We start from the raw sequence: 27,467 nt of genomic DNA, 5'->3' as shown, positions 1-27,467 counted from the left end.
TCAATTTAATCCTATATAGAACAAATGAGGCTTCATCCAAAGTGATTTAATTTTGGATGTGACTTGCTTTGAGTTTCACTAACTAGTGTTTTCCTATACTAACACTTTACTTATGTGGTTTTTTTTAATACTAGACATTGCCAATCCAGGTGCATAGCACAGATGCCATTTTTCACTGCTGGTTTTTCAGGAATATGAAACAACTTCTGCAGAGTGCCCACGCTTGAAATATTCATAGGTTTGTGTTTATGATATACTGAGGGCCAAGTGCTGACTTTGTTTTTATTCATTGAAAATTTAGTGATCGTCTGAAAAAGAGCTGGAGGAATGGTTGGATACCTTTATGAAGTATGAATTCTGGTAGAGGTCCATTGTGAGTCCTGGAGATCTCAGGCCAAAGTGCTCTCTTGTGCAACACCAAGCTCTGAAGTCAGCTCTTCTTTTTCTGCATAGCCGAGGAGGTGCTGTTTGTACTTGCTGATAAGACTGCTCTGCATAGCTTTTTTTTACCACCTTGTGGGTGGTGATGGAAAGGTTTACGTGTTGGGCTTCTGTCACTCCATGGTGCAGTGTCAGGATGAAAACTAGTACCACACAGAAATGTCATATGCAAACAGAACTAGACATGTTGATTCAAACCTAGAAAATACTCTTATTAAGTGGTAGTTTTCTTTCAATAGCTGATGAGCACTGAAAAGAGCAAAAGCATGGTGGAGAAGCATTGAAAACAGTGCTAGGAAGTGGGTTTTTCTTGCTGAGTTCAAATGCTGAAACCTTTAGAAGAAAACACTTACAGATGTTTGATTTCTTTCAGGTCCTCAGATTTTGGGACATTATACACAAAGTTGAACCTACAGCCTGGGATTGCCACTGTTATTGACAATTTCTACATTTGTCCCACCAACAAAAAAAAGGTACGTGGCAAAAGAAATTACATTTTGTAGTGCAGCTGAGATTGTGCATTTATGTGTTTTACAAGTTTTTGAACTACAGGGATGTGGTTTTCACAGAGTTGCAGGTCATCTTAAGTGCATTTGTGGCATATTGAGGTGGGATATTTATTCTTCCTGAATAATATTGAAAGGAAAAAATACCTGGATGGACTCTGAAAACTTCTGAGGCCATTGAATCCTGGCAATTGATCTTCCCTGGAGTTTTCCATCGAAATGAAAAAAGAACTCCTGTAGGTTTTCACACATCCACACAAGTTGTGGGACTAGCATTCAACCTCTTCATCCTTTATGTACAAAGTGCTTTGCGTGTTCATTCCTTAGTATAAAGATAGGGATTGGGCAGGCTGTCATTGAGAATGATGTTTATTCTGTGTAAAACCTTGATTAAAAAATCAAAATCCCCTTTCTTTGAAACTCTTAAAAAATGTTCCTGCATCATTACCAAACTAAAAAGCTTTTTACGAAGCCCAGGAAGATTAAGTAGACTTTATAAGTGAGAGTGAAATCGACCCATTGAGTGTATTTACAATGGATGTTATATTAGAAGCAACAGGAAGAGCAATTATGAAACAAAAAAAACAACAAACCTTCTGTGTCTGCTAAGTGCTTGTGGTTTAAACGGTAAGAATTGTGAAATACGTTGTGAATAACACAAGCACAGTAGGTTATTTATGAAATAAGAATTTTCTCTTGATAAGGGCCTTTTAACTCCAGTGTAATACAGAAGCATTGATTTCATGCAGAGGCGACTGATTGGAAGGACAATGTTAGTTGTGTTTATCTGTCTGTTCTGCTTAATCAAAACTCAGTGGAACTCAGCGATGCTGCCTGGATGGTTAAGTACGTGTTTTATTTCTCTTGAGATTGTCTCTGGAGTTTCTGTGCCCAATCTATGCTGTGCCTGAGCTCGGTAATACATTTTTGATCTGCTGCAAAGTCAGAAATGATGTTTTTGCTTCTTGAAGTGGAACTACCACCAAGCACAGGGTTTCTGCAGATTGTGTGTCTCAGAGATAGCATCTCCTGGTGATTTCAAGTCCAAAGGAATAAACCCCCAAATCTTTACTCATCTCGGTTTCTGGAATAAAGGCTAAAAGTATGAGATGGATGAGAGCCCTGTAAAGGTTTTTTCTCAGGTCACCCAGCTACTATATAAAAACCTGCACAAGCAGAGTGGGTCAGTGGCAATGTGATTATGCCAGTTGTCTGACAAAATAGTTGTGAGATCACTGCTGAATTTTAACCCTGAAGGACACACCAGCATACACAAAAAATCTCATGTTAACTTTATCTTAGAAAAATCTATATTCTGCTCAAGATAAGGTCTTAGAATTGCATGCCCTGCTTAGTAAACTAATATCATATTAAAATCTATCCCTTGCAGAAAGTTCCTTTGAGCCAGTAATTGCGCTGTTTTTATGCTAAGATTTGCTTTTACAAAGATGTTGTTCAATAATATACAAACAACAAAAGCAGCAGAGCAGAAAGGATTTCTAGGGTCTGTAAATGATGCCAGAGGGAGATATATTTATACATGCAAATGTACATACAGACACGCATAGATGGCATAAAAATGGTGAAAGCATCGTGGTAAAATGCTGTAGGCATTCACGCTGGTCTTGGAGGTCTAGCATTGAGTAGTGCAGGCATCCCATAATGTAGCATGTGGGAGAAATAATCTGATATGTATCCTCTGTTTTCTAAACCAGCATTATAATTGTGATTTGAAAGTTATGCACATGATTCATGGAGTATGGGATTACGCTTTCCATAGTGTCAATCTGGAGTCAGCTGAACAAAGCAAATTCTTTCTACAGAAGAGAAAACCTAGGAGAATTCGACTTTACTAAGCTAAATTATCAACAAAATAGTTAACATTTTTATAGGGCATATACGCTGTTAGATGTAAAAATTACGTATTTGCTTTAATTCTGTTTGTGTAATGTGTCTGGGAAGGAGTTGAATGAACACACTGGGGTTTTTCCCACTTTCAGAGCATATTTTAATTTTAATTGGTGTTAATTCAACTGATGCATCCATCCTTCTGTTTATATGATTCTGGAAAAGAGGCTGCTAAGCAGTATATATTCAGGCTTTTCATATTAAGAGAAAACAAATGTTGATTGTGCATACACTGACTTATTAGTTAAATGGGTTGAACACTTACATTTCCCAGCTGTCACAATAAAAAGTAGCTGCATGTTTCTCCAAACTAAAAGGCAAGATGACAAATGTGTATTCTTGGTCGACAAAGCACGCAGAACACTTAAGATAGTAATAAGGATATAGCCTCTCCTGTACAATATTTTAACTGCTGATACTTGAAAATAGTATAAATTACACGATTGCAAAAGGGTATTTGCTGCAGCTATAAAAGCATTTTCTGAGATGCATCTGGCTTGAGCAGTGTTTGTAAGCACTTATAGGTAAATGCAGTCCTACAGCATTTTGACATTTGTCTTTCAGAGTGAAACAGTTGGTAGTGAAAGTTGTCAAAATACAGTATGACTACATTTACTTGCAAGGAGTAATTCTATTGAAGTATCTGTTTCCTTAGAGACCTTACCAGAATATAGAGAGCAGAATTATCTTACACTTCTATTAGTACAAGTTGGCAAATATGGAATATTCCTTTCAATATTGTCAGTAGCTTCTTCAGAAAAGTTACACTGTGAAATTGTAGAATATGAGTCTGTACGTTGAGATGCATCATCTCCCAAGCATGATGTGTTCTTTCCTTATAAGCAGTGTCACCATTCAGTTTTATTCTAGTCAAGCACCACCAGAGCCCTGATGTAACCTAACTGCATCATTTTGCTTAAGACTTCTGTCCAGGACTGCTCTGTTCATCTTCAGATTTTCCAAATGCTTCCAGAAGTATGCTTATTTCAGTAATAGAATGTTTTCTACCCTTGGTTTGCTAGTGAGTGGATTGCTGTGAGAGGCAGCCCTATGCAGAAATCCCAGATTTTATTCACACACAGCTGATGAGCAGTTGCCTAGTTGACAGCCAGGGAGCTATTAAATCAAACAGAACTCAGTAGGCTGAAACAGTCAGAGCTTTCACTGAGCTGTTAGCTAGAAGTCACTGTCTACTGCAAAGGTTCATGTAGCACCACTGGAATCAAGCCATACAAGGGGAAGATTTGATGGGCATTATTTGATGGGATGTGAATATGTATATGTGGGAAAAGTTCGAGAAACAGAGTGGAACACTTGAAAATTAAAAACATGGATGGAACAATCACTACGAGTCGCTATTACAACAGTGTTTGAGCTATTTACTTGTTAAATGGACGCTAGGAGTGAGAGCTTTCCCTGGTTGAGTAAGTCCTGCTATGTTTGAGAAACCAGGGCTTTTTCACAGTCTGTTTATAAACAGAGCTGCATTTAAAAGTGTAAATGTTATGTGGTTTTCATTGTCTAATTCCTTGTAATAAGTCAAAGGCAGTAGTGTTGTTACTGCTTTGTTTAAGCAGTAACTCTCTCTTAGATAACAGACTATGAATGCATTTTTCTATCTAGTTGGAGAAGAGTTCTCTATACAATATGGAGCAAAGTTTGGTTTGTTTTCCATTAAAATTTTGCAGGCACTTTCTTTGCATTTCTCCATCCTCTTCTCTGTATAGAGTTAGAGAGGAATCTTCAGCTCTTGTGGGTTAGACACGTTGTTGTCTTTGAATACTTTTTGCATGCATGTCTACCAGAACATTGACGGATATAGTTTGAAGCTGCCTCTAAACCTTTTTGTTTCAGTTCTGCTCCCTTTGACCTATACATTTTTAATAGTTAGCACCTGGAGTAGGTTGTGGTCAAATGTTGCACTTCACTTAAAAAGAGAAAAATAAAAAACCAACACAAAAATCCCAGACCTACAAACCTGGGTAACAATACAAGCAAACACAGTACACTGCCATGGCTAGTGTGTAGGTTTGCCATAGTATGTAGGATATTTACCTGTCAAGGTAGAGGGTGTGTGGGCTAAACGGGTGCACACTCGAACAGACATTCTGTGTTATTATTCTATCCTATAATTTATTTGATACTTAATGTAGAGATCTCAGTTGAAGTTTCTGAGATTGACCTTACACTGTGATTTTGTAGCCTAATGTGCAACTTTCACATTCTTTTGTGCTCAGGCATACAGTTATTCTAAGGAAAAATAGTCCTGTCTTTACTGCATACTTATTATAGATTCTTTTGTTCTGTTTTTATGAATTTCCTGTCTAAAACTCATTAATCATAAAAGCAGACCAACATCTACCAAAAGCTGTAATGTTAAATTAAGTTTACTGTAGTGAAGCCAAATATAAAAAGAGTAGTTGGTGGGAGTACAACATAAAAAAAGATTTATGTGAAAATGGAAAAGACCTATGAGCAAGTGTTAAGAGACCATTGTGCATGTAATTCTGCACTTGAGAGACATCCATTTCCCTCCCAGTAATTCTAGGAAGAGAAGGAATCCAAGCATCGTATTTTCAGCAAGGTTTTATTTCCTATTATGATGAGCAGGGGTCATTGCTTGGAGAAATAGGAGTAGTCAATCAAGATCATGTAGCAGAAAGCAGGTCTGAAGCTACCCTCAGCACCTGCGGCGATGTGTGCTGCTGAGCGGGTAGGTGGTCAGAGAGGAGCCGTAAACAGGAAAGCATAATGTTCCATGCCTAGAGGGGTTTTAAGATCTGGAATTTTTGTTTAGTCTGAAAATAAGGACAATTTTGAAAAATTTAGACCAGGCTGTCATTTCAAAGCTCTTTATTTTAAAATATAGATTGTTAGGCACAAACTTAAATCTCAGCCAGACATCAGAGAAAATTCTAAAGGGGTGGTGGTAGGTTTACAGTGCAAGGCACTAGGCAAGTTCATGTTTACCTTGCCCAGCCTGCCCGTGGGCTCACTGACCCGAAAGTACTTCTTCATTCCTTCTCTGCTTGAGATAACAACTGGGACACATGTGCACACATCCCCTAAAATAGCTGATCAGCATAATCATTGTCTGTGGCGTGTCTAGATCTGAGTGAGACTTGGGCTTTTCTCCCACATGACAGAGATTTTCTTGTGTCCTAGCTAGAGCTACAACTGTCTTCTAATCAATAGCTGTGAAGATCATAGAATCATAGAATCAGCTAGGTTGGAAAATACCTTTAAGATCAAGTCCAACCATTACCCCAGGACTGTGAAGTCCATGCACATCTATTTTAATGCTATGCATTCCCATGACAATATCATTCTGTGAGCTTCTTGCAGAATTAAATATAAAAAAGAGGCAAATTATAATATATAGGATAGTTTCCAAAAGAGAAGATATCTACATGAAGAGTGAGTAGAAAGTTACTGATTCAGGGTTGCATGAAATCTGTGACAGATAAAACCATAAAGGAAAAGGTGATTATATTAGTGGTGCTGAATCTTTGCAAAAGGAAATAGAAGAGAGAAGCTAGTTGTAAAGAGTAAATTATAAAGGGGATTAGTAATAAGGACCATACAGTATTTAATAAGTATTTAATTGTTTGCCAAGAATGCTAGGATGAAATGGGTTCAGCTGTCTATAGAACAGTCAGGTTTTTGCTAAATTGGCAACGATGATTTTTATCTGTGATTAATTTAGCTTATTTCTATCTTCTATTGCAATTATCCTGTGTGTTGAGATTACTTCTGTCTATTTATTTACTAAACATTACAACATGCCCTGAGGCATATATCAAGGTTCCCATGTTACAGAAGGAGGAAGCTGGGAACTCTTTCATCTTAACTAACCGCATCAACAGCTAACAGATATGAAAATATTAAGGATGTCATATGAAAACTTAAAATAGTTTTTGAAAAGAGATGTGTAATACCATTTAGGAGGTCTGCAAGGACAGTGTACAGTAGGCATATTCCCCAGACCACCCAAAAATAATGGTATAATGCGTTTGAAACATATTCATCATGCTTACTGATGGATCTTCTGCATCTTCTGGAGACCTGCACGTTTCCTCCTCATTTCCCCAGTGACGGAATGGCAGCAGGAATCCCAGCTTTCATGTTTCATGCTCTGCTAGCATTTTCCAATCTACTGATGTGTCAAATTCTGCTCCTCTTCACTGCAGGTTTTCGACTTCCCTCCACTTGTGCTGACCACACAAACTCCTCTGTCTCTGTCAGGAGCAGAGTTGCAGCAGGATTTTTTTCCCCAGGGTTAGTGTGGAAGCCCAATGGAAATGAGCAAGGTTTGAATTGCAACCATGGCCATTTTGCAGGGCTGATGTGCTCAGCCCACTGAGAATCCCCTTGGCTACTGCCCCTCTACACTGGCAGGAGTAAAACTGCTGCTTAAACCACTCAGCTGCTGCAGGCTTGCTGTCATGGGACAAATACTTGCACAGGACTCCTAAACTACTGTGAAAGTTAAGTATTCCAGTGATTTTGTTTATTCCAGTCTCTCTGTGGCATTTACTAGAAGGGATGGATTGATGCTTACATGTCTCTAATGCTGAAATTGGGGCTCTGTTCTCAATAGCCTCAGCATGCTGCAGCAGCAAACTTCTACTGAAAAGGCAGGACCTGTGTGACAAATACTTCTTAATGATATCCTTGTGCATCCTGTACCCATATTTGAATACAGTTATAAAAAAATTTATGCTAATATAAAATGGGATCTTTATTTCCCCCCCACACACACACACCATGTGGTTCTGCCAGGCAAAGCTTCTTACTCCTAGGAACTAAAATCTCTTGTGTTTAAGCCATCTGAACCTCCTTTATGGTGGCCTCTTTCAGACTTGTGCTAGAGACAGATTTTTCCATCTGTGGAAGTAACACACTAGGTTGCTCTCGAACCTTCATAGAAGAAGATTGCTGTCCAAGGAATGGTGGATTCTTCATAACTCCTGATTTGTTTTTTTGAGGAGGCATCTTGTGCAGACTTGTTTGTTCTGTGTGCAGCTGGTATTTCTCTCTTCCTCCTCTTTTTCATGATGATTTTTTGGAACATATCACCACCTCTTCCTGTCCTTCTGTCTCTTAATTTCTTTCCAACGCTTTCTTGTTCTCCTGCTTTTTTTTTCTTCTATTTCTGAGCATTACTCCTTTCTACACCTCGCAAGCAGATCCTGGACCACAGTAAACCTTTTTCTTCCATAGTTATAAATACTAAAGAAAAATATTATTTAGAAGAACATAGCTAGTGGTCTATGTTTCTATTAAAACATCACAAGTTTCTTCAGATAATAATAAATCTGCTGACACATCCCTGAGTAGAACTCATAAAATTAGTCTCTTAAACAGCAGTAGTAGGATGATTCCATCAGGGAATTGTTAGCCAGGAGACCTAACTTCAGTTTCTATGACCTTAAGCAAGCCTGACCCTCTCTGAAGCCTGACTACCTGTTGCCTCGCACCATGTAATATCCTTTGCATTATGCAGAAACACTGTGACATGACATGATTTGACAGTCTACCTTCTATTCCCACATTTGTTAGGACAAGGGGTAATGAATTGAAATTTAAACAGGAGAAGTTTAGGTTAGATGTAAGGAAGAAGTTCTTTATTGTGAGGGTGGTGAGGCCCTGCAACAGTTTGCCAAGAAGTTCCCTACCAAGGAAGTGGTAAATGCTCCATCCCTTGCAGTCTTCAGGGGCAGAGCCTTGGGTGACATGGTGTAGTGTGAGGTCTCCCTGTCCATGGCAGGGAGGTTGGAACTGGATGATGTTAAGGTCCTTTCCAACCCAAACCATTCTGTGATTCTATAAATGAGGAAATTAAGCTACTTGCTCCAAATGGAAGAGGATTGATTTCTGCTGCAATTGCTGGATCTACAACTTACAGGTTTACAAACTCATGCTGTCCTCTAAACAGTATTATCACTCTGGACATTGAAATGGCTTTCTGATTTGACTTTAAAATGCTCTTGTTCTTTGCTAGAAGACACTAAGTCTATGCAAGGAGATCCGGTGGAAAGCTCTGGCAAGGGGAATGCCTCTGGTAGCACTGAGGGATTGTGGAGTGTTTATCTTGTAAAGCTTGGTGTGAAAAGCGCATGGCTGCTAGTTTCATAAAAACCTGTGCTTTTGGTGTAACTATGACTACAGGAATCAGACTGGGATCCCTGGGAATAAGCAAACGTCTCTTGTCAACCTAAGATATTAAATGCGCTGGAGTTGTTCTCTTTTAGTGCTAATATATGTCCTGTTTGTTTCACTCAGCCATACCTGTGAACTAATTTTTTTTACACATTGTATCACTTTATAGGATTTACTGTGTTGAATTGCTTTTACAGGTTGTGATGCAGTGCAGGCGGGCATATATTAGTAGGGGTTGCACTAAAGGTCCTAGTTGGTCCATGAGAATAATAGCATCTCACACTTTATTCTTCCTGTGGCCTCCAGCAAAGGCAATAGTTCTTTTGCTTGCTACAGCTGATTGTTTGAAAAATGCTTTACTGTTGTGCCAGGTGCTGTAACACAGGAGCAGGAGATCTAGGCCTTTACATCTTGGCTACACAGAGTCTGGGGATACAGGGTTTCTGCTGGGCTTTAGGATGGCAAAAGCCTAAGGCTCCTCTGAAACTTTCCCACACTGTGTATTATTACAAGGACCAGTCAGAACTTTTCACTTGACTTAAGTGAAGTCTGTAAAACTGTCCTTTCTGGAATCAGATGCCTTCCAGGAGGTAGTAGTGTTCCATTCTACTATAGAATCATAGAATCATAGAATAGTTAGGGTTGGAAAGGACCTTAAGATCATCAAGTTCCAATCCCCCTGCCATGGGCAGGGACACCTCGCACTAAACCATATCACCCAAGGCCTCGTCCAACCTGGACTTGAACACTGCCAGGGATGGAGCATTCACAACCTCCCTGGGCAACCTATTCCAGTGCCTCACTACCCTAACAGGAAAGAGTTTCCTCCTTATATCCAATCTAAACTTCCCCTGTTTAAGTTTTAACCCATTACCCCTTGTCCTATCACTGCAGTCCCTAATGAAGAGTCCCTCCTCAGCATCCCTATAGGCCCCCTTCAGATCCTGGAAGGCTGCTATGAGGTCTCCATGCAGCCTTCTCTTCTCCAGGCTGAACAGCCCCAACTTTCTCAGCCTATCTTCATATGGGAGGTGCTCCAGTCCCCTGATCATCCTCGTGGCCCTCCTCTGGACTTGTTCCAACAGATCCATGTCCTTTTTATGTTGAGGACACCAGAACTGCACACAATACTCCAAGTGAGGTCTCACGAGAGCAGAATAAAGGGGCAGGATCACCTCCTTCGACCTGCTGGTCACACTCCTTTTGATGCAGCCCAGGATACGGTTGGCTTTCTGGGCTGCAAGCGCACACTGAAGCCGGCTCATGTTCATTTCCTCATCGACCAACACCCCCAAGTCCTTCTCTGCAGGGCTGTTCTGAATCTCTTCTCTTCCCAACCTGTAGCTGTGCCTGGGATTGCTCTGACCCAGGTGTAGGACCTTGCACTTGGCATGGTTAAACTTCATGAGGTTGGCATCAGCCCACCTCACAGGCATGTCAAGGTCCCTCTGGATGGCATTCTTTCCCTCCAGCGTATCAACCGAACCACTCAGCTTGGTGTCATCAGCAGACTTGCTGGGGGCGCACTCAATCCCACAGTCCATGTCAGCGACAAAGATGTTAAACAAGACTATAAGTTGGTATATTGTAAGAACGTATTAAGACCACTTGTGAGTTGTACTCTGCCATAAGATCTAAAAATTTTATACGAACATAGATGATTTGGTGTCTCCTTTTAATAGCTTTGGGAAGTCAGAAGTGGTCGTAAGATTTCTTCTACAGATGCAGAAATAGAAAGATGTAAATGACGTGCCTGGGAAAGAAATGGGGGAAATTTAATAATCTGCCATCTAAGTCAGCCTCTCAGCTTGAAGGAAAAAAATTACACTTTTGCCACTCAGCAAGTGTTGAAGGCCAGGTTGGGCAGAACCTTGGGTGATGTCATCTAGGGTGAGGTGTTCCTGCCATGGCAAGGGGCTTGGAACTAGATGATCTTAAGGTCCTTACTAACCCAAACCATTCTGTGATTCTATGAATTCATCTTCCTAAAAATTAAAAGAAAGCATTCATTAGCTCTTACGTGGTGTTGCCTGCAGTGGTTTTTCAGACTGAAGGTGCTTGCTGCCTAAAGAGTAATTGCTCTAAGATTATTCTTGCTGCATAACTGCTTACTGTTTCTGGTAACTTTTCAGGAGTGTAGTTTGTGCAAATGTTCAAAGTAATTTGAGTAGTCAGAAAAAGCATTATGATTTAGCCAAAGAGCAGCACAAATGGCAATGTGGAACTCACATGATTGAGAAAACATCAGATTAAAAAAAGGCCTAATTTTCTTCACTAAAAATAGAAGACATAGAGACACATTCAGAAGTAGTTTTGAACATAGGGAAGTGGTGGATTCCTCAACACTGGACACTTTTAGGGTTTAGCTGGAGAGGATGCTGGGACATCTAGTCTAGGCTGTGCTTTGCCTAGATGACCAGATGGCCCTTGAGGTCCCTTCCAACCTGGTGTTCTGTGATTCTATGATTCTAAATCAAATGCATTTTTACCAGTTCAGGGGAGACTATGGCCTTGTGGAAGGTCTGTCAATACTGTACATATTTTCAGTAGTCAAAGATATGAAAGCTTATTTTGAAGAAAAAAAAAACCCAAAGAAACCAAAACCAGTGAATGGTTAATATCTCCAGAATGAAGGACAGAAATCTGGGAAGTATTTTCAATGTTAAGATCATAATTAGCTTTAAGTAAGGACCAAGTAGGCTTTTACACTTTTTTGAGTTATTATTTTGGAAGACTCAATAGGTGAACACACAAAATTGGATAAAATATTTAGCAATGCCTCTTCTGAGACTAAAGATGTGACTTCTGAGCCAAATTTCTTAATAACTTTATTGAAAGCTAATCTGGGATGATTATGAAGTTTTAAAGCTTTCCTGCAGTGTTAAAGGCAATTTGAACTTCAGCTTTAAAAGGTTATACTCAGAAACAGAGAATGGAGCTGAATTTAGATCTAGGACCTTAATTTTATGTACTCTGTCAGAAAATACTTGCTTTATGTTTCTGCACAATTCATAGAATTCACTTTTTAACACTTATCTACTATAAAACAGTCACCATGCAAAATATGGCAGGATTAGGATAAGGTCAGAACTATTTATTAATACTCTAGAAATTTCTGAAAAAATTATATCCTGACTTACAGCTGAAAATAAAAACCGTTGGAAAAGAGATGATGGAGCCAAGATAAGGAAAATGAGATGAGATTAAGTGAGAAATTTTGTTTAAATTGTGACCTTCTTAAAAGCATGTCAAGGTTTACTTAGAAAAATACTAAATATTCCATATTAAAATTAACATTTGAATTAAGAAATTTGTCAAAATTGTCTGTTAGAAAACATTGCCTTTGCCACTTGGACATTTTCTGAGCAAAATGTATTTTTTGTGAAAGTGCCCTGGCATTTTAATAGCCAGCAAAGTGCCAAGATCTTACACATTTCCTTTCTCTGGTAGCTGATATATTTTTCATTTACAAAATATTTGTAGCTCTTATTTTATCCCAAAGCTAGAATGTATTCTGCTTTACTTATATATTTTTCTGTCCATTTTGTTGATTTGTGAATAATCCACTTCCCCTTTTAAGCTATGATGTTAAGAGGCAAATTCAATAAGCTTAAAGTCTGCAGGTGACACTGCTGAATTTCTTTTCGCCTGTATTCAGTAGTCCATGATTTGGGTAATTGCTGGTTATTTTTCTTGTTTTTTGAAAGTTTTTATAGCACAATGGGTTTTGTTTGTGGTGGTTTTTTAGCCTCTGTCTTGTCTGCTGTCTTTGACTGGAGAAATTACTGCGGCTTGTCAGGGGCTGAGGTTGGATGCTTCGCTGTTCCTTAATACTACTCTCTCATCTGCCACTGCATTTAAGCCATGTTCACAAACATAAGCTAAATATCACCCAAGCAAAAATGAGAGGCTTTCTCTTTAAACATCCGTGCTAGCAAGTAAGTTTATTTAAAAGTCACCAGGTGATGTAGTGGCAGAACCCAAAAGTTTCCCTCTCTGCATTCTCTGCAGGTCAGTTTATAAGCTTCAGCTAACAAAATTATCCCCAGAGACACTGATTGTAGACTGGCAGTGACGTCTGCTGTGGCAGGGGCTACAGGCTTTTGCCAGAAATCTCAGAAAAAGCCAGTTGTAGTAGATCTTAGAAAGATGAAGAATAACATAAAACGCACAATAAATTTTCATTCCACTTCTTAATCCAGTAAATATATGTTGATGGCTGCACAGTAAGATGTTATTGTGCTTTTTCCCTAAGGGTTCGAGTTTCCAGCTTATTTTGATTTCTTAAAAAAACACAAAAATCAGGAGGAAACCTCCAATTTAGGCTTACCCAGTTCTCTTGTATTGTGTTATATGGTAAGGGGTATTCCAGCTTCACCTGCAGCTGTTCTTTAACAATGTACAGTGGTGCAATCTGGCCTTTCATGTGTTTTGAGTATTGATTTTCCAGATAGAGAGAACTGCAATAATAACATGGGGAGGTCTGGCATCTCTGTGACCTGGTTTGCTTTTATTCCTTATGGCTCTAGGCAAAGCAGTCAGTTCCTGGGAGCAGTGGGCTGCTGGCAACAGCATGTCTCTCCCCAGTCTGCTTGTGTGAAAGCCCTGGTGTAACTGGCTCTCCTTCCAGCTTTCCTTTTGAGCTGATTTCCATTCCAATTCTCATTTTCCCCTCTCACCCTTCCAGTTGCAGATCAGCCTGGCAGGCACTTTTCCAGCATTCAGCTCATCCTGTATTGGTGGGCAGCCTTGCACTGGCACAGCATTGGAAGCTGGGGGAGTTGCACATGGGATGAAAAATTGCCTATCAGGTGCAATTTTGGTCAAGAATCATCTCAAAATGGTGCTCTGCTTTCATAACGTATTGTTTCCTTCAGACAAAGAAATGCACTGGCATCTCTATGTAAATTAATTTCTTCCCTTTTTAAAGCTCCAGGGTATGAATCCCATTTACATGGGGGTACCATAGAATCACATGATCATAGAATCATTTAGGATGGAAAAGCCCTTTAAGATCATTGGGTCCAACCATTAAACTAGCACTGCCAAGTGTAACACTACACCATGTTGCTAAGTGCCACACCTGCACATCTTTTAAACACCCCAGGGTTGGTGACTCCGCCACTTCCCTGGGCAGCCTGTTCCTATACTTGACAATCCTTTCCATGAAGAATTCTTTCCTAATATCCAACCTGAACCTCTCCTGGTGCAACCTGAGGACATTTGCTCTTGTCCTGTTGCTTGTTATTTGGCAGAAGAGACAGACAGCCACCTTGCTACAACCTCCTTTCAGGTAGTTGTAAAGAGCGATAAGGTCCTCCCAAGCCTCCTTTTCTTGAGATCCCAGTTCCCTAAGATCACTGGTAAAGCTATTAGTGATCTGAACAAGGGAATCAAGTGCACCATGGTGATCGTGGATTCCAAATATCAAAGACAAAAAAAGTGATGATGGTTGCTGTGGTGTTTTTAATCCTGCTATGATCCTCTTTATATGAGACTAGTTCTACATGAAGAACCTGTTATCCAGACTAACTCCTCTCCATGCCAAAGGAATGACAGTACTGGGATGAGTGATGCCTCATGGGACTGAGCTGGTGACTGATGTCAGTACTCAAGATTTTTAAAGCTATGTGACCAGATGTGTTTGTAGTCTTGGATATGTTTACTCGATCTAAAAAAACATCCTTGTCAATAGGGTTCTCTCATGTGAATGATGCTACTTGCCAACTATTTCAGAATACAGTATAATGTCAATATTTGTTCATTACATGTAATGGTGGGGTATGCAATATTTATGGTCTTTCTATAAAGATTACTGTTGGGAATAGCAGAGTCACAACCAATTATAAAAGCCAAATCAGTTACTATACCTTGGTTGGAATAACCTAGCTCTGCATTAGAAGTATATTACACAGTAAACAAAAGGCAATTGATGCCTATTTGAGGAGACCTCACTCATTTCAAAAGTGTCAGGAGACAAAATAAGTTATTTGTGTGGCTGAATCACTGAACAAAAGAGAAGCCATTTATTATCTGAAGTAACAGGACAGCATATGTTTCACTGCAGTGTGGCTGGCAGCCCAGAGCGTTGAAAAATATGTTCTTGTCTTCAGAGGAGCATAGGCATCAACTTTGTGCATCTCAAGAGGTGTTAGAACAACATCTAATGAGTAAAGTTGCAATCAAATGAACCTTGCTAGGGAAGAGCAAGCAACATATTCACGTTTTTGGCAGATAACATTATACTTTTGCCTATTTTAATCAGAGAAAATCTGCTGTGATTTCTCAAAAGTTTTCTTGAGCTTTACATAAAGAAAGATGTGCTGAGCTGTTCTGTCTCTCACCCAACCATCTTGACGTTTAACCTTAGAAGTGAAAAATAAAAGTTAAAATACAATTTGTATTTTAGCTTCTATTCTCTTACCTATAAAAAATTACTGAGCTTGTCACCTAAGATTTACTGAGTTAGTCACCAAAGGGGAGACCTGTGGAACCTGAGTTTATTCTGGAAAAATTAAACTGTCAATTTTTATTCTTACCATTTTGAAGAACACTTGACTGCCAAACAAATATCCTGAGGAGTCAATTCTGCAGATGCACATAGTCCTAAATTTGTCATGTTTGTGTTCAGATATGCCATGCCATCTGTCTTTATGATTATAAGTAACCTATTACATGTAACCCTTTGGGTTCTTTAGAGTCTGTAATTTGCGATAGAAGATATCAGAGATGCCCACGTTTTTAGCAACCTCACACTAATAAAGAAGAAAATATGGTAAGCATTAAAGACTTTTTATGCCCAGCAGATGAAACACTGTGGAAAATAGTCAGTCCTTGTACAAGATTAGGATGAAAGGGGTGTGAAATAGTCCTTATGTTTCTAGAAGGTTGAGCAATATCATCACCAGTGCTAGTCAAGGATGAAGGACTTCATTTGCTGCTGCTGCTACAAGCAACCCAGTCAAAAGTGGTAGCAAAGTGTGCGGAGGGGTTATGTGTTTTGGTTGGATTTGTAATTCTATTGTGCTATCTGAGTAAAAGGCATGTGGTAAAGGAGCCCAAAACACTGATTCTTCTCTGGAAGCATAGAGAAAGAGAAACAGTACTCTGCCCATATTCGGCTGGCTGAGGCTGGAAGCAGAAGTTGGTTCCATGACACTTAACTATGGATGAATCACTGGAAGAGCCCCATAGCTGGGACTATGGCACAGTAATTAACTGAGAAATCCATGACCATGTTGATTTCAAAGGCTCAGGGTGTTCTGGTCTTCTAGAGTAATTAACAGCTTTACTGATTGAACATGTCCACCTAGTACTATTGTGAACCAGTCAGTTCTTACCATGGTGCCATGCAGTACTCGTGCATGTCTACTTAGAATCAATTGCAGCAGCATGTAAAAAGAGATAACTTGGAGACCTGATCATGTCTTAATTTTCTTTTTTTGACTCCTCCATGGCTGTAAGCAACATGGAAGAGCATCACAGGCCATGTGTTGCTCCTCGTGCTGCCTTATGAGTTGACTTAATGAGATTGGTAACTAGCTGAATTGTAAACTAAGTGGATTTACTCTTCAAGATGTAAGTGAAGGGGCATTTATCAAACTATTGTACAGAATTTCTGCTATGTTTACTTGTGTCACTTCATTCACATGTCATCACCATTCTCTAAGCTTAAACCTTTTGTCTGCCACTAGAACTTGAGTGTTAAAATGATTTCTTAATTGTTCTGTGCACTATGAATATCTTTATTATCAGATTATATCCTTATGACACAGAATATAGCTAGAAATGTATGATATGCAATATAAATATGGCAAGAAGTATCACTAGAACTCATCCTTGATTAAGAATTTATTTTTCTCTCCTCTTAACAAGGATTGACGGGATCACAGGCCATTTCATTTAAGAGGCTGTATGTGAGAGCTTTGTTGATTTTTAATTTTCCTCCATTGATTTTCAGCATCCAGAGAGCACTTGTTCTCTAATGGCTCTCTCTGTTGGTGTTTGTTTGCAAAGTGAAGTAAAAGATAAATGGCTTTCAGGGTAATACCTCTCCAAGGGCTTCCACTTGAGAGCTAGTGGCTATTAGGAGAGCTGCAGTGTTAGGAAAGTTCTGTGCTCAAACAAAAGCATTCCTGAGCCTCTAAGTGTGGTAAAATTCTTTTTGACCTGGTGTGACAGTGCTATCTAGCTGATAAATAAGTCTTTGGTAGAAATAGCCCAATTTGTTCACATTTTTCTATGAAAGTGAAATGTTCTGCACTTTTCTTAGTAGGGATTCAAATGTTTACCTTGCATGTGTTTTTCCCCAGCAAATAATTGAAGGGAAGAAGGGCCACTGGTATTTGGGTACTTATAAACAAAGATTGATATTAAAATGCAGTTGGGTTTTGGCTGTGCTTAGGTTGAAAGTCTTGGCTTGTCTATTGGAAAACAGTATTTTGAAGTGAGTATAAATTTAATTTTTAAAGTCTTGGCTTACATGGAAATATTAAGCTCATCTATAATGTAAAGTTGTTTTCCATTTGGATATTTCAAGCCTGCTTGTGCGTTGTTGCTGTGATACATTATTGTGTTGTGTAGCAGTGTTCAGTCTTATGACCACTGCTAATGAAAGGGTCCTGCTTAGCACCCCTTCCCCACTGCTTTCTCAGACCAGGTGTCACTATTTAGAAAAGACATATCCTCACTTCGGTCTTGATTTAGAAAGCTATGAAAAAAGGTGTGTGAGGCTCTTGGAGCTCCAGGGAGGTGATCCTGTGGGTCCTGAGCTTCATCTCCCACAGGTGCTGGGCAAGATCTCTTTCTGTCTCCTCCTCCAGAAATGATTGCTGTTCATTGCCTTAGAAAGTTGTATTTGTGTGAAGATAACCTTAAACAGCATGTACACACATACTGCAGTGTGTATTTTTATACGTTCTAGTTGTAAATTTGGGCTAATACAAATTTTTAAGTGAGCTCAGTTATTAAGCAGATGCTGCTTATAAAGCATCCATTTCTTAGTTAAGTTTTCAGCTTTTCAAGTGTCATGTAAAATTAGGAAGAATTTTGCTTAAGGAAGCTGTGACACATTTTTCTGTTGCTGCCTGCTTCTCGTGCCACTTACATTGAACATAATTTAAGCAGCTTCGGCAACTGTCTGGAGTAAGATGTGCATTCATGTCTGGATCAGTACTGAAAGAGCTTAACAAACTACTCTGTTAGCATACAGGTCTGAGAAATGTCTCAGTCTGAAATGAGGAAAATCTATAAATCCTGGACTCCTTTCTCTGTTCTGCTGCTGTGTCACTGTGTGTGTCCAAGATGAGAATCAAGGACAGTTTTCTTAATGGTCCCCTCATGCTGAATTCCAGGTTGGTTTCTGTGTTATGCTTTGGCAGAAGTTTAAACTGTTCATGTTTGTTGTTAAGCATATGGATGATGCCGTTGACTTCATTTAAATGCATAAGGTTAAACATTTGCACAATTGCATTTGGGAACTGGGGAATAAAATGTAAGGCACAAAACCTGGTCTTTATGAGAGGAGCAGGACAGTAACCTCTCCATATCTTAATTTATAAATGAAGAGTTGCTTTCTTTCCAAGCAAAGGAAGTGACTGTTTTATAGCAAAATGCTGTTTATCTGAAGCCTTCCCTTATCACTTTCTTTAACGTCATCATTCCTGGTGGCTCTGTGTGCCACAGGGCACACAAAAGTCTGTTGCTGGAAGCTTGGTTCAAGTTTCTGGGTCTTTTCCTTCTCAGTAACCAGGCTTATTACATCACATGTGCTTTTGTTTTGTTTCTTCAGTGCAGCTTGCAAGGTGACCTCTGCTGAGATAAAAGGACCAAAACCACTGTGGATTTTCCTGAAGCAACATCTTTAGCAACAATGGGCAGTTCATTGTTCAGAAAGCAACTGCACACTCCAGAATAGAACCCAAACCAGAACAGAACAGACCTGGCAGAGCTCTTGATTTTCTCAGTCTCTCCTTTATTGCGTGTGAATTGTGGCAGTGTTGAATCTTAAAACAGAGCAGTATGTATAGTATAGGTAATGACACTAGTAATAGTTGAGAAAAAGCATTGCCTTATTTTTCCTGATGAATTTAAGAAGTATCATAATGTTATATTACTGGTTGACTGTTCATTGGGGGCTCTTCTGGAAGAGCTTGAATTTGTGGCTGTATCTTCAAAGTGTGACTCAGTGTAGTTTGCACTCAGGTAAATCTGATGTGAATGGGTTTGAACTGCTGCCAATAGTAAGGGCTGTCTTTAGCTACTGTTATGAGAAGCACCACCAGAATGGGTAAGATGACCATGCTTGGACCATGCAGAGGTGCCATGGCTGCTCTGTAATGAAGGGTCATGAATATGCTGGGGATCAGTCCCAGGTCCTCCTTCTCCAGAAACAGATCTTCCCTCTCTCCTTCCCCCTAAAAAAAAGGGGGAGCAGCAGGTTGGGTTTGGAGGGGCTTTTCTCACAAAGAGAAAGTTATATCCCCAACTGACTGAAATGCAAAGTTGTGTACCCAAGGAGCATTAAATGGGTTGAGTTCTGGTGTTTATTCTCTTTGGCTTTAAAGTGAAGCCTGGTGGAGCAGCATTCCCGCAAGAGAGGTGGTGGAGCTTGTCACCTGGGATGGTGCGTGTGAGGCTGGCTGCTCTGCTTGCACTGTAGGAGCTCTGTAGGGATCCAGCAGTTTTTGGTGAGAGGGGAGGGTAGTGTGTATTGATCTTTGCATAGCTGTGAATAGCTAAATTGAAAGTCAGGGAGTAGAGAAATAACACCTCCATCTCTTGTGGAAGTGGGAAATAATAGTCTCTGTTGTGGAGGTAACTTTTTAATTTCACTGCAATAGAAGACAGAAGATTTTGTAAGTAATATTACAGCATTTCACAATTCATAAATCAATATATGTTCTTAGAAATGGGGATGAGCAGGGGGTGCCTGTGTCTTTATATTTAGCAGTGGATGCCCTGCAGTATTTAATGGGAAACAGGTAGGGGAATAGTCCTGGAATAAAGCTCAAATGAATGAAATAGTATTTTTCATAATAGTTCTTTTTAATAAGGTGCCTAACAAGGGAGTTGAAGGGGGGCACTGGAGTGGTTTGAAGCTGAAAATCAAGAATTTTTATGGAAATAGGCTCATTAAAGCTGTCTGTTATAGAATTGCAACTGTTTTTCTATGAACATGATATTTGTTCAGTAATTGAAATATGATTCTTAAAAGTATACAGTCAGTTTTCTGTTTTGGTTATGTAATTCATAAATGTCATTTTTAAATAGACTTATACTGTGCCCCAGGAAACCTGGAACTCACCTCCCTGCTTCTTACTGGTCTGGTAATGTAACCAACCTGCAAAATAAAGGTTCATTTTATTACTGCATTTGATTTTACTGCATTTCAGGCAACTGTTTCACCAGAATTTGGTAAATTACAGATGTTAGTAAGCAGAGATGTGGTTCCACACCACAGTGTGTATTGTCTAATGTTCTTCTGTACCACAGCGTATATTGTCTAATGCTGGTCTGCACCACAGCATACGTTGTCTAATGTTGAACCAGACTTAAGCTGCTTTAAGATCTTCACATTATTTAAAATACCTTCAATGAAGTAGTAACATTTTTAATAAAATATTTTTAAAATAGTTTTTTAGAAAGCACTTCTTTCCCTTAGAAGCTTTTCTTAGATTTAAATAACAGACCTTGCTGTTCCCTTTGCATGCAGGTTTGGGGAAGCCATGTGGCTGCTTACTGTAGTTATTCTGTCACCTTTTCAACTCTCCTATTAATACTTAAATTCTAGAGAGGACTTAGTTTTTACTTCCACCATTCTGAATTACAGGCTTGGCTTAAGGAAGTCTATACCATTTATTCCAGCTTCAATGCTCAATGTTACAGTGAAGCACAAGGCAGCTGCTCCCTATGGGTTAGAGAGCTGTGAGTCAAGAGGGATCCTGTGACTGCTGGGTCAGGGAGGGAGATTGCCAGGCACACCCATGGTGATGAGGCCATGGTCAAAGTGGTCAGTCCTGGCTGTGGCCTCTCCACAGGGCATCTGGGAGCCTCCCTCCCTCCCACCACAGATAGTTTCAGCCTGAGTTACCTATTCTGTTAATGCCATCAGTTAGCCCCCAGGCTGGTCTGCTTGAGCAGGCGGCTGCAGTGGAGACCTCCTGAAGCCTGCTGGCCTTCTGGGGTTACTGAGTGCTGCACACATTCAGAATTCAGTTCCATGGTTCTTCCAGTCAGAGGTTATGATTTACTTAATGTGTTTGTATTTTACATGTCCAGTTGTTTAACTTAAATTCAAAACTGCTTAAGACTCTCTTTTGGATAGGACGGGGCCATTTATGTATACAATCTGTTTATATATTGTAGAGTTAAAGACACTATGAGAAAGGAAAATTCTATGAAGCATGCAGTATAATCCTTGAAATAGACACTCTGAGTCTCGAAGTTATTGGTTTCTCAGGGCTCACTGTACAAAAATGTGTTGGTTCAATCTTCCATGTAGCCACAGACCCCATTTTAAACATTTATTTCTCATTTCCTTGGTATCCTTTCTCTTTTGTAGGTATCTAAACAAAACTTTTTTAAAGTTGTAGTATTCCCTTCCTCTTCATTTCCTGACAGGACAAAAGATTGCTGCTGTTGTGACCCCCCGAGCCTGACTGAGACAAGAATCCGCGCCCTGTTAGCATCCCAGATTCTCTGGGGATGGAAAGCTGTGCTGTTGTAAGCAAGATGACCCAAGTTCACTTGGTTTAGTTGCATTATGTTTGTTGATACTGGTTCTTTTGTCACTTGGCTGACTTGTCACTTAACAACCTTCTTGTTTTGAAGTCTAGTGTCAGACTGGAGACAGTCTGAACCCGAGGAGGCACTGGTGATCTGTTGTGTAGGAGTTAAGGGTGTCTGAAGCTGTGGTTTGCAATTCAGTGAATACTTATCAGTTCATGTGGCAGATGCCATTAGTTATGGTTTCCCTTTAAACGAAGGCTCACAAGTGCCTTCGTACCAGGTTCATTGGCAAAAGAGAAAGGCGTAGCGTGCACATGGAGTATTCAACACCTTCCAGAGCAGTCCACTCTCCTATAGATTTATTTTTTTTTCTATACATTGCATACTTTGCTGTTTATTGTTTGCTTTTTTTTCCCCCACCTTTTCCATATAATTGCACCTCTTCCATCTTATTTTGTTAAGAATGTGGATATCTGGTTTCAAGTTTTTCATTCAAAGACATCGAAGCACACTACAAACTAGTCTCATCATCATCATCATCATGGCTTGACTTCGCGAACGAAGATTTGGGAAGGGCATTTACCCACGCTTACTACAAGCGCGCTGATGACTAAGAAGGCCAATGTGGGATAGGCAAATCCGGCTACAAAAAGCACAGCAGAAGATCTCCTTGGGTGGAACAGGTGGGACACGATTCTTCCTGCGTTGTCTTTTCTCCTCGAGACTAGTTCTTCGTGAGCTCTCAAAGGAGTCAGCGGCATTATGTATGGTGTGCCTCCAAGTCTCCCAATTGGAGGCCAAGGTGGACCACTGATGGTAGTCAATATGGCCAAGGCTAAGGTATTGTTTCAGGGAGTCCTTGTATCTCTTCTTTGGGGCACCTCTCTTGCGGCTACCAGTGGCAAGTTCACCGTAAAACACGATCTTGGGGAGGCGGTGATCCTTCATTCTAGAGATGTGCCCTGCCCAGCGCAGCTGCAGTTTCAGCAATGTGGCCTCGATGCTGGTGACCCCTGCCTGTTCGAGGACAGTGACATTAGACACATAGTCAGTCCAATGGATGTTTAGAATTGTACGGAGGCAGCGCTGATGAAAGCGTTCCAGGAGTCGCAGGTGATGACGGTAGATGACCTATGATTCAGACCCATATAAAAGAGTAGACAATACAATGGCTCTGTAGACACTGATCTTTGTACTTTTCTTCAGGTGTTTATTACACCAGACTCTTTTATGGAGTTTTCCAAAGGCTCTATATGCCTTTGCTATTCTGTTGTCTATCTCTCTGTCGATCGTGGCATCCGAGGAAATGATGCTTCCCAGATAGCTGAACTGCTGAACTGTCTTAAGGTCTGACTCGCCGATGGTAATATGGGGATGGCGATAATCTTCTTGGGGTGCAGGTTGGTAGAGGACTACTGTCTTCTTCAAGCTGACTTCCAGCCCAAAAACCTCAGCCGCCTCCGCAAAGCAAGATGTTAAACGCTGCAGAGCTGCTTCTGTGTGGGCAACAAGGGCGGCATCATCAGCAAAGAGCAGTTCACGGACAAGATGGTTTAGGGTCTTAGTGTGGTCCTTCAGTCGCCTTAGATTGAATAGGCTACCATCGGTACGATATCGAATATAAATGCCGTCTTGTTCGTCGAGGTCTGCTGTAGCCCTTTGGAGCATCATGCTGAAGAAGATTGTGAATAAGGTCGGTGCGAGAACGCAACCTTGTTTCACACCATTGGTTATTGGGAAAGGCTCAGAGAGTGCATCGCCATACCTGACTTGGCCTTGCTGATCCTCATGTAACAGAATAATCATTTTCAGGAACCTGGGGGGACAACCTAATCGTTCTAAGATCAGCCACAAGCCTTTCCTGCTCACAGTGTCAAAAGCTTTGGTGAGGTCAACGAAAGTTACGTATAACCCCTTATTCTGTTCTCTACACTTTTCTTGCAGTTGCCTGAGAACAAATACCATGTCTGTGGTACTTCTATTAGCCCTGAAACCACACTGACTTTCAGGTAGAAGTTCTTCTGCGATGGCAGGTACTAGTCTGTTCAATAGTATTCTTGCAAGAATTTTACCAGCAATGGAGAGCAGAGTTATACCACGGTAGTTTGAGCAGTCTGACTTGGCACCTTTTTTCTTATACAGAGTGACGATGATTGCGTCACGAAAGTCTGACGGTATTTTGCCTTGTTCCCAACAGCACACAACTAGCTCATGAAATTTAGCGTGGAGTGCTTGGCCTCCATGCTTCCATATTTCAGGTGGGACTCCGTCAACCCCAGCTGCCTTGCCAGTTTTCACCTGCTGTATGGCCTTAAGAGTCTCTCTCATGGTAGGGGCTAAATCCAATTCGTTTTTCACCGGATGTTGCAGAATGTGCTGGATTCCTTCGCCTTGAACTACACGATTAGCACTAAAGAGGGTTTGAAAATGTTCAGACCAACGATTCAGGATGGAGATTTTATCTGTAAGAAGCGTTTGGCCATCTGCACCAAGTAAGGGGCTTTGAACCTGGAATGTGGGTCCATACACTGCCTTCAGAGCCTCATAGAATCCTCTGTGGTCACCCAAATCTGCACATAGTTGAGTCTTTTCTGCTAGGCTGACCCACCACTTGTTCTGGATGTCTCTAAGTTTCTGTTGGAGTTTGCTACATGCAAGACGAAAGGCTGCTTTTCTTACATGGCAGAGTGGCTGAGCGAGGTGTGCTTGATGAGCAGATCTCTTTTTTGTCAGCAATTCCTGGACCTCCTGGTTGCTATCGTCAAACCAGTCTTTGTTTTTCTTTGAGGAGAACCCAATGGATTCTACGGAGGACTGCAGGATGCTGTTTTTGATATGTTGCCAAAGCGCTTCAGGAGAAGAATCTGTAAGTTGGTCTTCAAGCCTAGTTTGAAGGTTAGCCTGAAAGCTGTCCCTCACAGCAGCTATTTAAAGATTATCAACATTGAGCCTCCTCCTCGGAATGCCTTCCCTCTTAGGTTTGGGCTTGAAGTAGAAATTAAGTTTGCAACGCACAAGGCGGTGATCTGTTTGACATTCTGCACTAGGCATCACTCTGGTCTGGCAGACATCATGAATATTTCTCTGGTGCACTAAAACATAATCAATAAGGTGCCAGTGTTTAGAGCGAGGATCCATCCAGGTTGTCTTCCAGCTGTCTTTCTGCTGGAAGATAGTGTTGGTGATGGTAAGCTGTTGCTCTGCACAGAACCCTAGTAAGAGATGACCGTTATCATTGCAGCTGCCAACACCGTGCTTGCCTAGTACTCCTTTCCAGGCTTCAAAGTTCTTTCCTACTTGGGCGTTGAAGTCACCAAGGATTATGATCTTATCTTCTCTAGGAACTTTCTGAGTGAGGTGATGCAGGTCGGAGTAGAATTTTTCTTTTTCTGCAGGGTCAGCTTGCAGAGTTGGAGCATATGTGCTGAAAAGAACAACGTGTTGCTTATTGTGCAGTGGAAGACGTAAGGAGATAATACAGTCGGAATGACCTATCGGCAAATTTTCAAGTTTAGAGATGATGGAGTTTTTAATCATGAAGCCGACTCCAGAAAGATGACTTTCAGTTTTGGGTTTGCCTGACCAGTAGAGTGTATAGCCAGCACCATGTTCTTTGAGGCTACCTTCCTCATGAAGGCAAACTTCACTGAGTGCAGCGATATCGATGTTAAGACGTGACAGTTCATGGGCAATTAGCGCAGAACGGCGCTCAGGACGCCCACTGTTCACTGTATCAAGCATGGTTCTGATGTTCCAACATGCGAGTGTCAATCTGGACACACCTTTGGAGGCAGGTGTATGCCTTTGTCTCTTTGTTTTTAATTGACCGCAATAGAAGAAGCCCGTTGGCCGCGGCTAGCCAACCAGGTGGAGGGGGAGATGAGCTTTGGTTAGGCCACCTTTTCTAGGCCTCTCTCCATATGGAGCAAGCAGTGCTGTCCTTGAAAAAGGCTGCTTGGTCATTCAGGATGCTGCCGAACAAGACTGTCATCTCCTGGGTCAGACTTGAGCGACCAATGTCCTGAACTGCCTGCATGCAGGGTTGGGTCTGCGACTTCCAGTGCACCTTATCACCTGCCGTTTCGTCCCTCGCCTGTCGCTGCAGGGCTTTGCAAGTGTGGGTAAACCCTTCGGGCCTGCGCAGTGGATTTATTTTAGGTGAGGCACAGCGTGTGCAGAACTGGCCTCACCCTTTACACCTGAGGTTTATCTGCCAGGGCCTAGCAAGCTTGGACGGTGACAGCAAAGTCCTCAGGTCGTAGGTTTAATTAGAGTATCCTTCTCTTAGATGGATGGCCTTACAGGGCTACACGAGCTCCATCTGCCCGGGTTTGAAGTTGGAGTTGTCCTTCTCCTAGGATGGTTGCCTGAAGGCTAGTGAGCCCAGCCTGCCCATGGACACACTTTGTCTGACCCTTCATTTGAGAGCTGACTGGCATGGGAGACCCTACCGGAAGCATAAGCCACCACCAGCATAACTCCCAACTTCACAAGGGCACGCAAGCTCTTTCCCCACGACAAGGGGGTGTCCGTGAAAGAGACAAACTAGTCTAACCCATGGCAAAACTTCATGTGAGGTGCTTGATTGCAATTTTTCATGTAAAAGGAGACAGAAACAGGTAGACACCATCACGGTGGGTCACAGCCTAAGTGCGACGGCATCAGGGATTGCTTGCAGAGCGCTGATTGCATGGCCATTAATAGACCATGTTCTCAACCTTTAGTTTCTTAGGCATATATCTTTCCTGTTAGTGCATGACCTGCTGGCTCTTTAGCTGTTCACACAGTGAGTTGGAGGTCGACTTGTATAGGACTTTATGGCCTTTTTTTTCTTCTTTCCCTATAGTCTCTTTAAAATAGACAAGCTGTGAGAGTCTGCAGTGTACCTATAGCAAAAGTACATTCGTACAGCACATTTGGTGACCCCTTTGAACTCTCCCCTTAAACAGTAGAGCACCTACTGATGGACTTTGTGTTGGCATTTTCATCAGGTTTCTGAAGAGGCAGCATTGCTGACTCGATCGGTAAACCTCGGTTAGATTTACTGATTACACAATTCTCTTTTCCTGAGACAAACAGGGAGTTAGCAATTGCTCAGCGTCCTATAGTTTCTAGCAGCTATAACCAACCATTCCTGTCAGTTTGCATGTGTCATGAGACAGGATTTGGATCACTTCAGGTCTCTTTCCTTCTTCCTGCACTGTTGTGAACTAGTGGACTTCCTTCCGCAGACAAGGAGAAACATGCTTTTTACCACCTGAGCCTCCCACTGCCCTCTTCAGAGCAGTGACCACAATGTGAAACAAATGTGTTGAGATTTTAAAGGGGTAGGTTGTGGCAGCTGAGTGTGCTACCTCAAAAAAGACATAGGCTGTCTCAATATACCATACTAATCCTACAAATTAATCATAAATTGAGTTATAATGCATCCAATTGACTTACTATTGCTGACCTTAATTTCATTTCTGAATGAGAATGTAAATTTTGTTGCCTCCAAGACTGTGCTGAAACTGTGAGATACATTATGTGTTGTTAGCTCCCCAGCTGTAGACCTGCTCTTTTCTTGTACGTTGGCAGACACATGAGTCTGTCGTTTTGGGAGTCTTAAGTCTCCAGTACCTATAAAAACTTCGGGTTTACAGTAAGTGTTGAGCCTCATGTGCAAACTAAACGCCAGTCAAGAAAAACTGGTAGTTAATCAAGGCTATCTGGCTATCTTCA

General features: G+C 41.0%; 1 protein-coding gene across 8 annotated transcripts in view; it reads left to right on the top strand.

Moving 5' to 3' along the window:
- Nucleotides 1–27,467, top strand: part of SORCS2 (sortilin related VPS10 domain containing receptor 2) — a 545,361-nt gene that overhangs the window by 306,723 nt on the left and 211,171 nt on the right. For all 8 annotated transcript variants that reach the window (XM_061369718.1, XM_061369703.1, XM_061369709.1 and 5 more), the window contains exon 3: nucleotides 815–914. In XM_061369718.1, the coding sequence (XP_061225702.1) occupies nucleotides 815–914 (100 nt within the window). The remainder of the gene's footprint in view (nucleotides 1–814; nucleotides 915–27,467) is intronic.

Source organism: Neopsephotus bourkii, unplaced genomic scaffold (genome assembly GCF_033783945.1).
Source record: "Neopsephotus bourkii isolate Nb327-2 ecotype Australia unplaced genomic scaffold, CSIRO-AGI_Nbou_v1 NB_144, whole genome shotgun sequence".
Taxonomy (NCBI): Eukaryota; Metazoa; Chordata; class Aves; order Psittaciformes; family Psittacidae; genus Neopsephotus; species Neopsephotus bourkii.
This window is presented reverse-complemented; position numbering and strand designations above follow the sequence as displayed.